Genomic DNA, 12,402 nt, shown 5'->3' with positions numbered 1-12,402 from the left:
CTGAGTCTCTCTCTGATCACGAAGCGAGTGTTGCCACACTCATGTCAGAGGCATAAGGGCTAGAAACCCAGCGATAGATAGAGTGGCCAATGTCAGTAAGATCTTGGGCACCCGAAAGAAGGCCGTGAGGACATTCATAGAAGATGTGGTCAGCTGTCCGAGCTTGAGCACCCAAAGAGCGCATGCTTGCCTTAAAACGCCCAGCGCCCATTCTGCGTTTGTCTCTCTCTAATGCAGTGGTTCCTTAACCAAGGTGTCAGGGCACCTGCAAGATCCTTGAAGGGTACCACTGAGGCATGAAGAAATAAGCAGATAAACTCAGGCTTAGGCTTATCCCTGCCTGGTTGCTCCCCCTACCCCCTCTGCCTGGCCCCTCTGCAAGGAGGTAAGCATGGTAATAAAGAAATTCATTTATTAAATAGGGTGCTGCCACATTCACAAAAGTTCTGGTGGGGGGCATCAAGTCTAATGGGGGTACCTTGAGTCTAAAAGGCTATCACTGCTCCAATGGCTTCAGAAACATTTGCTTCTCTCTTGCTCTGGTTCAGAAGTTTTGGAGAAGGTGGATGCCATCCCTAGAGACCAGTCTCTCAAGGATACTGCCCTTGGCAGCTGGCATGGCAGCAGCTTTGGGGGCTGCCAGGATTGGGGTTGGTTCCTGGGAACATCCCTGCCATTTCAGCTGGGGGTGGGAGTTATTTTAAGTAACTCAGAGTTGTTAAACACTCATGCAGAGTGGTGCTTCATTAATTGCCTTGTTAGAGGGAGATAACCCTAGCGACAGCTACAGCATTACGTAGCACCTGTCCTCTGCCTGCAGGCAGATGCCTGATTTACCTCTGTAACAGGATTGAGAGCATGTGACAATTAATTAACCTTTCGCAGATTAAAAATTGTACATGCTTGGCTTGGAGGATGACTGGGTGCCCCTTGGGAAGGAAGTACAGCAGCACTCTGCAGTGCATGCCTTGGCCTGTCTCTAGGCACGTGTTGTCTTATGTCTTAGACTTAACCTGCCAGCTTTTTGGGTCAGGGACCATATTTGTTTTGCATTTGTACAGCCCCTAACACAGGGGAGTCTTAGTCTGCGATTGGCACTCTAACATGCCTTGAAGTAGCATCTCAGTACCAATACATCCGAGAGTAAAGTGTTTGGCTCTCGCTGTGAAAAATTCTCATTCCCTCAAGCTTTTAAGATGAAGTGAAAGTTGAAAGTACAGATCAGTAACTCAAGAGTAAAGGACATGGCAAGAGTGCTGTTATGATCCCCAAACCAGACATTATAAACCCAGGACATTCAGAGTTACAATTATACCCATAAAGGAAAACATGTTAGGTTAAAAAAAAATAATACAGGGTTCAGGCAACCAATCTACCACAATTCTGCCCCACAGCGATCTCGCACAATAATTATACTGTTATGCTTAAGACTTGTTAGTGTTTGTGGCCCCATGTTAGATTAAAGCAATCCTGTGCTTTGTGGCATGGCTCTGAGATTAGGGCCACACTCTGCTTGGTGACGGAGATCTGGAGTCAGAAAAAGCCCTTGTCCCACGTGTCCAAGTAGGACTTGCTGGGACTAGAGCTTGTCTGAGGACTTGGCCCAGGGATTGTAACTGCAGAGAATTGCGGTATTAGCTGCATGGTTGGTTGTGCTCTAAATGGCTGTGAAGTGGCTGGTATTTCTCCCTTGGAGCCATCCGGAACAAATGCTGCTTTGATTTTGATCCAAACCTGAGCCTGAATTTTTCACTCCTGCTCTCCCAGCAAGTAGCAAACGCAGTCTCGGCTCCTGCTGACAGTTCCTCCCCACTAGCTAACTGTTCCCTAAACTGCTAATAATCATTATAGCCTTAGCTTTCCCTTAGCAGCCTTAGAGTAGCGCCGTGAAGGCTTAGTGCTGGCGTGGAAGGCTCTGCTGTGGAAGCTGCTGTCGATGGGTGCGTGCAAGGGCGGGTTCAGCCTTGTGCGTGCTGTTGGTGGACAGCCAAGGTGTCATGGTGCGTGTAATGCAGGGTTTGGTTACTTTAAAGCTTCAGATGAACACACTTGGCATTCATCGATTCATAGATTGTAATGCCAGAAGGGACCTTGGAAGATCATTGGGTCCAGCCCCCTGCACCAAGTAGGAAAGACAGCTGGGGTCAGGGAGTTTTGCAGGGAGATACTGAAAGGCCTTCTCTGAGACCCATCCCTGTCTATGGTTGGCCCTCATGTGCCCTTCATCACTACAGCGTCTGAGTGCATTGAGTGCTGTTATCCACCTTGTATAGATGGGAACAGAGGCAGGGAGAGCCCAGGGTTACACAGCCAGGCCTCCCAATCCTAGGTTGGCACTTTACCTGCCCTTCTCCCCAAAGTGTAGGAGACCCCTGCTGCCTCCTTCTTAGCAGTTCCCTTCCCTTCTCATAATAAGCCCCCATCTCTTAGGGCCGTTAGGATCATTCATCTCAAGGGTTCAGCCACCGCACTTGCAGAACTGGTGCTGTCTGCGTGGCTCCCCTGGACTAGAGGTTTCACTACAGCACCTCATATTGCTCACTTGACTCTGGGGTTTATTCCAGACCAGGTCCACTGCTGGCATAAATCAGTGCAGATGCATTGACTTCAGAGGAGCCACGCTGGTGTATTTCAGCTCAGGATCTTGCCCACGTTGCTCATCTCACCAAAAGGTTCCTGCCTGGTCTGGTGTTTCACATCTCATGAATTCATGCTCTTGCTGTGGTGGGAGGTAATGAGTTCATCTGACTTTGACAGTTTCTTGGGATGGTTGCAGTAGGAACCCACCATGAACCAGAACCAGATTAGTCCTAGATCACAAAGAGGAAAGCTGTCCTGTGTGGGAGAGGGGACTTTCTTGGGGAACTCGTCCCAGGCTGGAGCAAACTCCCTCGTGCAGTAAGAACTGTCACACACTTTGCTTGACTTACATAATTGCGAGAAAATCTTTGCTAACATAAATGCAGAGCTCTGCCTGTACAGAATGCACTTCATTTAGAAAGGATAAAACCATGCAAGTCCACCTCCCTTCCAGCCCCTGGGGAGAGCGTGAGAGAAGAAGCAGTGACCACATGTGACAAATGCCACACGTGTCCCCCTTTAATGAATGACTCGTTGTTGCTGGATTCCCAGGGGTGAGGGTGGGGTAAGAACCTGAACAGCCACCACCAGTGGGGTTAGGGACTCTCTTGTCTCTCTCTGCCCCAGCGCACCCCTGGTCAAGGCAGGACTGATCCCCACAGTCTCTTTCCTAGAAGACTTTTTATGACCATAGTCAGATATTTCACAGAGCCTTTGCAGGCGTGTTTCCCGCATGTAACCTTCCTGCCCTAGCTTGGATTTCATTTCTCTGAGTTCCTTTCCAGCAATTTTATTTAATTTTTATCTTTCTGTCTGGCTTTCAGGGGAAGAAGGACCTTCACTTATTAATGAGACCCCAGCATTGGGCGGGTAGAGCGATCGGAAGCTATCACTTGGCTGTGGTTCAGATGGAGGAGCAGCCTGGAGTTAGCTCTCGGAGCTAGCTTTGCCTAGGCCAAATGGAGCTGATCTCATTAGTGCAGAAATAATTTTGCCAGGGAGGAAAAAAAATGTAGATTCTCTCTCTCTCTCTCTTGCTCTCTTTCACATGCACACTGGCTCGTGTGTGTGTGTGTGTGTGTGTGTGTGTGTGTGTACACACACACACACACACACAAGCTTTTTCAGTCAGTGGAACAGAGTCAGGTTTGATTCTTAGAGCTCAAATTGTCCTTTTCCTCAGCTTTTGGGCCCAAAGGCAATTTAATAAAAGGGGAAACCTGAGTCTTTAAGAGCCTTGACAAAAGGCATTGTGGGGGGGGAGGTGGCAGTGGGCAATGCTTGCTAAGAGGCAGTATGGCCCAGTGGTTAAGTAGGAAAGCGTGCTTTAAAAGTCTCTTTTCTGATTGCTAGTTCCATTATTGCCCCCTATGCCTTGGTTTCCCCATCCCCCTAAATATGGGGATAAATAAAGCCTTTCTCTGGGATGGTGGAAGAGAATGTGCCATGGGTGGGTTACGTGTCAGTAGGCCAGTTTATCAGTTGGTGTAAAGTGGTGAAACCGTGTTGGATTCATGGAGTTACATTGGTTTCATGGAGTTACACTGAGGCAGAGGCCTGGACTTAATGATCTTCTGAGATCCCTTCCAGCCCTAATGGCTATGAAACCTATGAAATCCATGATTTACACCAGCTGAGGAACAGGCTTACTGTGTTTAGGAATTCACAATGTCGGGACAGGCCCCCTGCCACTGCCTGTCGGGGAGATCCACTGCTGTGCAGCTCAACCACTCTGAGGGTCGGGATGTTTTGAGGACTAGTAGGGGGTGAGCTCTGGGTCTTGCTCCTGTGTGATAGAGAGTGAGTGAGATGGTTTTATTGAATAAGTTCTGCCAAGGGGGGTTCATTCCCGAGCGACACAGTTTCTCAGGGTAGCTCTGTCCCTGACAGTTTTCTTTGGCAAATATAGCCTCCCACCACTCCTCCCTCCTTTCCCTGCTTTGCCCTCCCTTCCCTTTCCCTGTTCCCTAGGCCCATCCCATGCTATGTTGGCTGGTGGGCAGAGTTTTATTCTCAAGCCTCCAAGCAGCTGCTGAAATCACAGAGGAAAATGGCTCCATGTTATTCTAACTACATCCAGAACAAGCATCCTTGTCATAGATATATGGCACCTCCTGGCTTACACTCTGAACTGCTGCAGGGACAGAGCCCTGGTCTTTCTGGCCCCAAAACTCAGGTCCTTGCCATCTGAGCTGCAAGACAATCTTCATGAGCTGCTAGGAATACAGGGCCTAAAACACACTTTTGGGGAGATCTGATTTCATCCAAATGAGAGCCCCGGCCCACACGTGCACTTACCATTTCATTACTCTGTTGTCATGCTGTTGTAGCCACTTGGCCAACACAAGCAGCCCAGCAAGACTTCTTAGAAGAGAATAATGTGGATTCATTTAAATTAAACAGTGGTAAAAGCTATTAATAATTAAAGGACTACTGTCAAGAAAACAATGGCAGATTTAAATAAATGGCTTGCCATGGTTACTTACAGCATCTGGCATTATTAAAATGAAAGGAGTATTAACAGTCTCATTTTCTTCATTGTGCTGTGTCCCTAGCTCTTGCTGTGTGCAAGGGGAGCAGAGCAGGGCTGGGACTCCAAAGGCCCTGGTTGCCTGAATGCTAATGGTAGACCCAGTCCCAGCCATGTCACCGTACCATGCTTCAGGGGCTTCTGCATGACCCTGTACCTATGCGGTATGTAGGGGGGAAGCATGCTGCCAGGACTCCTGGGTTTTCTATGGTGTGCATGTATGTGTGTTCAGGGCTATAGTTCAGGGGTATAACATAAAAGGCTGGAAATCAGAATTCCTTAGTTCTGCTTCTAACTTGGGGAGTTGAATGTAGGGAATAGATGAGAAAGACCTGGCGTCAGGACCCCTGGTTTCTTTGCTGCTGACTCCATCCCGGGTAGCGGGTAAGAAGGGTACACAGCGTGACTAGTCTGTCAAGTTCTGGAAGACTTGGGGAAGGAAGGTGTGCCGAGCGTGCTGAGTGTGATTAGGGAGCTGGGTAGGCTTCCTGTACAGCCCAGGAGTTGCGATGTGGTGTTCGTTAAGCTAAAGGTTTATGAACATGCTCCCTGCATAACTGCCCGCTGAGCACAGTTTTAAAATCAGTGGCAACTGTGTGCTAAATGATACGAGGCAATGGAAATGGAAATTAAATGGTTCAAATCTAGACGGGGATAGCGGTACTGATGCAGCCGCAGCAGTGAGCATTAAAGGAAAACAGCTAGCAAGTCTCTGGTGAGATGTAAGCAATTACCACAGCCTGGTTTATAGAGATCCTGGAGAAAGCACTAAGCCTGGGCTGCCAGGAGAGGAGAAGGGAGGATGCTAAGGGGCCTGCGGATGGCTCAAGGGTCCTCCCAGCTTCTTCATCATTGGGGCTTTGGGATCTAGTGGTTAGCTCTATCTCTAAATTGCTGCAGGGCCTGAGTGCCAGTGCAGGGTTTCCCAGATAGGGCCACTCACATGGCAGTACATACATGTGCATCCATGTGTGGGTAGTGAGGTTGTCCTGAGAGGAGCAGTGCAAACTCTGGGAAGACCACAGGTGAGCCCCCTTTGCAGTGCAGGACTCACGTATAGATGAATCATATGATCCAACCCCCTTGTCACAGTCTTCTGTATTCACTAGTTTTCCCCCAGCTGTTGCTATGTAGCTGTCCAAAGTCAAGGCCTGTTTCAGTGAATGAGCCTACTCCCTTACCTCTGCCCAGGGCCTGTTCCACCCTTCTTGGGTGCAGAATCTCCCTTTTTCCCTCCTTATAGTCATTCTGAGCCCTTGCCCATGCTCAGACCCTCCTGCAAACATCATTGTGAACCACCCCAAAAGATCTTGTCCTTTCCCAGCTGTCCAGCCCTTTCAGAGGACCCCTGTTTCCCTGTCTGGCTGCCTTGTTTTCCTGCAACTCTTTTACCTGTCCTAGTGTCCTCTCCTGGCCAGGGCACAGGACCCTCCAGCACTGACCTTGACTTTTTCTTGTTGCAGATCCTCCCCTCAACTCCTGTAGGGTGTGTTCTGGGGTAGGATCCAAAAGCTCTGGGTGTCAAAACACTAACTGCAGGCCCAGTCCTAGCCATGGCACTGTACCACACTCCAGGGGTTGTGTCTGACCCTGTACCCATGTGGTATGTAGGGGGGAAGCATGTTGCTAGGATTCCTGGGTTCTATACCTGGGGTGTGCGTGCATGCATGTGTGTGCATGCTTGTGTGTGTCCATCTCAGTAACAATTTATGTGATCTGAGTTGCCATGATAGGCTCTGGTACTCTGATTATGATGGCAGTGACCCCACGTAACCCTGCCCTGCTTGTTCCATTTCTGCCAGTGGGCCCCTTCTGATCTCCTTTAATCTCATGACAGTCCAGCCAGGGAGTGATGAGATAGTGGAGCAGGACCTGGGAGCAGGACCTGCTGCCTCTGCCTCCTGGCTGTCCTGTCCCTTGGTCCTCCAGCATGGAGGGTTGCTCCCTTCTCCCCTTCCCCTCCCTCTGCTGCTGCAAGGGAAGGGGTCCCCTGAGGCCCTTGCCCGCCTTGGGGAAGCCATATGTCAGCAGCCAGTGTTGGCACAAGGAGAGAGAGAAATTGGAGCCACCTATTTCCCCAGCACTGCTTCCCTGTCATGCATCTCCCCTGCTGTTCCAGTCCTGTGCATCCCTTGCCCATCTCTGCCACTGCCTCTCATTGAGGGGTGGCTCAATGTGACGCACAGGGCTGCAGGGTGAAAACTTGTGTCTCTGCATCCACAACATGCTGCATGCTTCCATGCACCTGCATGGACCCCACAGCAGCAGCAGCAGGCTGAGGCTGTTATTTCAACCCTGTGACCAGAGGGTACTAGAGAAATTACTTGGGGGTTAGCCAGTGTTTCTCAGGATCCCTTGGGGTATTGTAATGGAATCAGTGCCACGAGCAGGGGCTTTGTGAGTCCATACTATTAGACTGAGGTGGGTACAAGTATGGACTCGTAGGCCTGCTCTAACCACTTGACTACACTGCCCTTGGGGGGTGTGTCAAGATCAGGTGCAGTCCCATAACCTTTTGTGCACATTCCTGCCCCAGGCCAAGGATTCTGGCTTTGGATACCCAGGAGAGCTCATTCCCTTCAGATCAAAGCCACTCTGATATTGCCATAGTGGGTGTGAAAGTCCCATGGGGCCTGGCGGATAACTGGGTCTGGACTGTGCTTAGGGTTGGGGGGAGGAATCCAGCAATGAAAGGGTGGATGGAGAAGCAGGGAAGGAAAACAATCCTGCAAAAAATAGGGTGAAAAGAAGATAGAGAGGGGTGTGAGAGGTCCAAGGAGAAAATCGGTGCAGCAGCCGGCAGCATACGGGACCCCAGCTTGTGGCAGGCTGGATCATGGGGACTCTTCCGTTCCTCGCAGCCAGTCCAGCCTGCCCGTCAGCTGGGAACCTGGGCTGTGAAATGGGCTGTCCTTTCCAGGGAAAGGCATGGGCTCAATCCTCAGCAGGGGAGCTCCAGGAAGGCTGTTTTCATCCTCTGAGGACTGTGACTTTAGATCACTGGTTCTCAGGCTCTCCCAATGCTCCCACCTCTTTATTCACAAGATGATCCCGACCCCCTAACTCCTGATTGTACCCCTTCGGCTTAGACCCTATGGCAGAGAGAGGGTCCCAGGTTCGACGCAGCTTGGTGCATCCCCTTCCCAAGAGGGAGGCCCTTCAATGCTTCAGGCCTTGTGTCCCTAGCCCTGTAAGGATGGGGAAGGTTTCATGGAATTGGCTTGTTGATGGGCCTGAGCCATCACCGTGGTGAGTGTGAGGTCTTGCACAGCTGTGTGGCTCATGCAACCCCAGGCGCCTGACACTGAGGAAGCTGACTGCCGTGCCAAGGGGGCAGCTGGGGGCTGTCTGTGAAAACACTGGCCGGGACCACAGGAGCAGTCACTGTGCCCACTGCCCCTCTGCATGCCCTGCTCTTGCTCAGCAGCCCCCCTGCTTGTCCAAAAGAGACTGCCCGTCATGCCAAGCTGCGAGCTGGGCAGCCTGAGCAAGGCCCTCTTGGTAGCAGGTGCAGTCTGATGACGCTGGCTGTTGGGGTGGCTCCTCAGGTAAATCCGAGGGGCCCCGGCCTGCTTTAGCTCTGTGCGGTCACCCACGGGTGGGGATTTTAAAGGGCTAGAGTTGCAGGGTTCCTGTTCTCTTCAGCCGTTCATGAAGCCCTGGACTGCTGCTGGTAGTTTGGGGAGCCCAGATGGGGAAATTGAGACAAGGCAGCTAAAACAACTTGTCCCAAGCTGCAGTGAGATCTGTGTCAAAGACGGCTTTTCAGCTTCTTTGGAGGCTCCCATTGTCTCCTTTCAGAAGGATCTGCTGTGAAGATCCCTCTGCCATCCTCTCCAGCCATGGTCACAGCCCGCAGACGATTCAGCGCTGTGCTGGGGGAGCTGTGGCATGGAGAGGCTGGGGTTTTTCCTCCCTATTCCCTGTCCGTATGATGTGCGTCTCTGTGTGGCAGAGCAGCACCCCCAGATGCTGGCAGGGCTTCTCTGTGCCGCCAGTATCCGAGGTGCCAGCAGCTACCAGGCGTGTTCTTTAATCCTCTTCTTGACATGAGAGGCTAAGTCCTTTCCGTCGGCAGTAATCTCTCCTTGCAGGCTGAGCGGCTGTCGGGTGACATTGTGGCTGAGAAGGGGAACAAGGAACCAACTTAACAGGTTCTCTGCCCCAGCTAATAACTCGGCAGAACATCAGTCACTGTCTGAGCAGCTTTCCCAGGCAAACTGGCTGCTTGTTAACCCTGGGAGATGACAGAGAGCTCGATAACGATGATTTGCCAGGAGGAGCCCATTTAGCTGAAGGAAGCACATCAATCACGTGGGAGGAGAGGGTTGCAAAAATAGCACTTACCTGCGCTGCCTGCTGGCTCATCCATCAGCCCTCACCTTATCTCTTCCCAGGTGGAGCGAGTGCACTGGACGCTGGCCCCAATTCACCATAGCTGTGTACCTGGTGGTGCCAGGTGTACCCTTCTTGTCCTGGTGCAAGTGGCTTCACGAGGTGTGTGGTGGTGGTGAATAGGTCCCTGTATTAGCCTGGTGTCCTCTCTGGACGTGAAGCCACAGGGGCTAGCCGTTGCCATTGCCTCACCACACAGTTGGTTGAAAAACGAACGGTGTATTTTCTATGTGTATTTATGTTCAGGGTGCTCATGTGGCAGCTGACCCCCTTCTTTTGGCTGGCAGAGTGAGCAACACCTTTCTAGTCAAAAGAAGGTCTCTGCCACCAGTTAGCAGCCAGCAGAGGGTACATGTAGAGATGTCCGTGCCTTCTGCCAGTTGCCACGGGCCCCTGAGCAGCTGGGGCTTTTTCAGGGTGCCCTCCACCTTGTTGGCATGGCTGCTGCAGTGGAGCCACCGGGGACCAGGTGGCTAGGGGCGCACTCCAGCAGCTTCCCGGCGGTGGTCGATGGCTGCCGGCCGGCTGAAGTTGTGGCCGTGCAAGCAGCCAAGTGTAAGTGAGGTCTGGAGTTAGACCTGGGTTTTCTTGCCTTCAGTGGTTTGCAGTGAGGCAAGTCACTTTTTTGCAGTGAGGAAGGGTTACTCATCTCCTTCGGGAAGGGCTTTGAAGGCAAATGATGAAAAGCTCTATTTGAGTTAACTGCTGTTACCGACAGGGAAACCGGTCACTTCCTGCCTTCTCACCCCTGCAGTCAAAATCCTTTTTTCGTCTACAGCAGGCTCTCTAAGGGGCTTGCCCTCTAGAGGCTTTGAGACCTCAGGAGTTCAAGCAGTTAGCTATCACCAACTGATCTGTTACCTGGTGTCTTCATACTCTGTGCCCCAAAGAGTTCAGTCTAAGGGAAACATGCCAAATAAAGACTATGCCGTGGAGAGCTGTTCACGCCTAGGAAGGGGCAGATAAGAGAAGAGAGTAAGGAAAGAAGGAGTCCTGGCAGGAGTGACTCTGGAGGAGAAGGGAGATTTGGAAATTGGAAGACTGCACCAGTTGTAAAAGGAAGCATGAAAGGGGAAATGGAGAGATTATCTCTAGACTCTGGCTAGAGCCGGGCAAAAAATTTTGGAGGAAGAATGTCTTAGCTGAAAAATACAGTTTTGAGTGGAACAAAGCTATTTGAGAGTTCAGGTTGAATTTGGAGAACAGTTCCAGCTGAAAAAGGAAGTCAGAATTTTTGGGGGTTTTTTTGTGGAAAAGTTGAAACATTTCCTTTCAAAACAAAACAGTTCAGCTTTTCTTTTCAGTGGGTGCTTTTGTTTTGAAATTTGCTGAAACTCAGTTTTAAAAATGGTATTAGAAAAAGGGTTGAAAACCTAAAAATGAAATGAAATGTTTCAGGTTGAACAAAATGTTTTTTGCTTTACCCGAAAAGGAATTTTTCTTCCCTTTGTTCTCAGTTCAGCCAGCAAATAGAAAAACGAGGTCTCTATACAGCTCTGACTTGCCATCTTGAAGGCAGTGGTCTAGACAAATCTAGGAACGGCAAAGCTCAATACTTTGTGGAAGAGATTTAGATCCTAAGGTGGACAGAGACTGAATAGAGCATTTTTATGTCCCTGCATGAGCTGTGGGTCAAGGTTATAGAGTAGTCCAAGAGAGACATAAGGATCTCCTCATGGGAAGGTGCCAAACAGCAATGTGGCTTGACTTGGATGGTGAGACGAGGAGGGCAGGGTGTCTGACGTGCACATATCCTCTTGAGCCAAGGGACTGTCTTTATTCTCTTGCCTTTTTCTTGCAGGTTCCTACCTCGTGGTCAACTCCTCTCAGCATGCCCCAGGGCAGAAAGCTCGCATCCTCTTCCAGCCACTGAGCGAGAATGATACCCACTGCCTCCAGTTCAGCTACTTCATGTACAGCCGGGATGGCCACAGCCCGGGCTCCCTCAATGTCTATGTGAAAGTGAATGGTGGCCCACTGGGCAGCATGGTTTGGAATGTGTCTGGCTCCCACGGGCGCCAGTGGCACCAGGCAGAGCTGGCTGTCAGTATGTTTTGGCCCAATGAATACCAGGTGAGTGACAACGAGATGATGTTACAGAGTGATTCGAGGCCTGGAAAATAAAAAGTGAGCCCAGGAGGATACCAAGGGACAGTGCATTCAAGCGGTGACTGAGCCACAACATAGCCTGGTATTCTGGGGCCTGGTCCTGAGCCTTTACTAATGTAACTTCAGCTACCCACATGAGGAAGGAGTGTAGGGCTAGGGCTGCTAGTCCTGATGAACAAATGCTTGGTTGGTGAGTCAGCCTCCCATTCCAGGTCTAGGGTCTCCATCATACAGCAGTCCTAGTGCTCTACCATCCCAGCCTTCAGTTGTGGGCTGCTTCTCCATTGCTCTGCTGATGTCCCTCATTCCCAGCCTTCCTGTTGCAGGTCTGCCATCCTCAGCTCTGCTGATGGCACCCCACAGTGCTAGGCTTCTGGAGAGCTGATTGGAAAAGTATGGGGGTGGTGTCTATCTAAACCTCTCAGTGCCCCAAATGAAGCTGGGGAGCCTCATGGGAGTGTGCTTTCACTTGGAGTTGTAGCACATCCAGTTGCTGGCTGGACTGCATGTACAACATAGCATGTCCCTTTCTGGGTGTTAGCTCCTCAGCTTTCCATGGTAGCAGGAACCCAGGCAAGAAAGGGCTGCAAAAACATGAACAGCTATTAAGCCAGATAGTGGTCTAGGATTCCTTTTCTTAAAGAGTGTGATACAAACTAGAGAGGAGCCCAAGCTGCAGCATCTGAATCCAGCCCTGGAGTCTTGCACCCAGCCAGTATTTGGGGTGGTCAGTTTTGGGGACTGGGACCAGGACATTATGTAAGTAGGCCAACCCCATAAGTCCTGGG

General features: G+C 50.7%; 1 protein-coding gene across 10 annotated transcripts in view; it reads left to right on the top strand.

Moving 5' to 3' along the window:
- PTPRU (protein tyrosine phosphatase, receptor type U) overlaps positions 1 to 12,402 on the top strand; it is a 408,251-nt gene that overhangs the window by 230,817 nt on the left and 165,032 nt on the right. For all 10 annotated transcript variants that reach the window (XM_025201929.1, XM_025201930.1, XM_025201928.1 and 7 more), the window contains one exon: positions 11,307 to 11,578. In XM_025201929.1, coding sequence (XP_025057714.1) covers positions 11,307 to 11,578 — 272 coding nt within the window. The remainder of the gene's footprint in view (positions 1 to 11,306; positions 11,579 to 12,402) is intronic.

Source organism: Alligator sinensis, unplaced genomic scaffold (assembly GCF_000455745.1).
Source record: "Alligator sinensis unplaced genomic scaffold, ASM45574v1 scaffold883_1, whole genome shotgun sequence".
Taxonomy (NCBI): Eukaryota; Metazoa; Chordata; order Crocodylia; family Alligatoridae; genus Alligator; species Alligator sinensis.
Note: the sequence above shows the minus strand (reverse complement) of the source record. Positions and strands in the feature narration are given on the sequence as shown.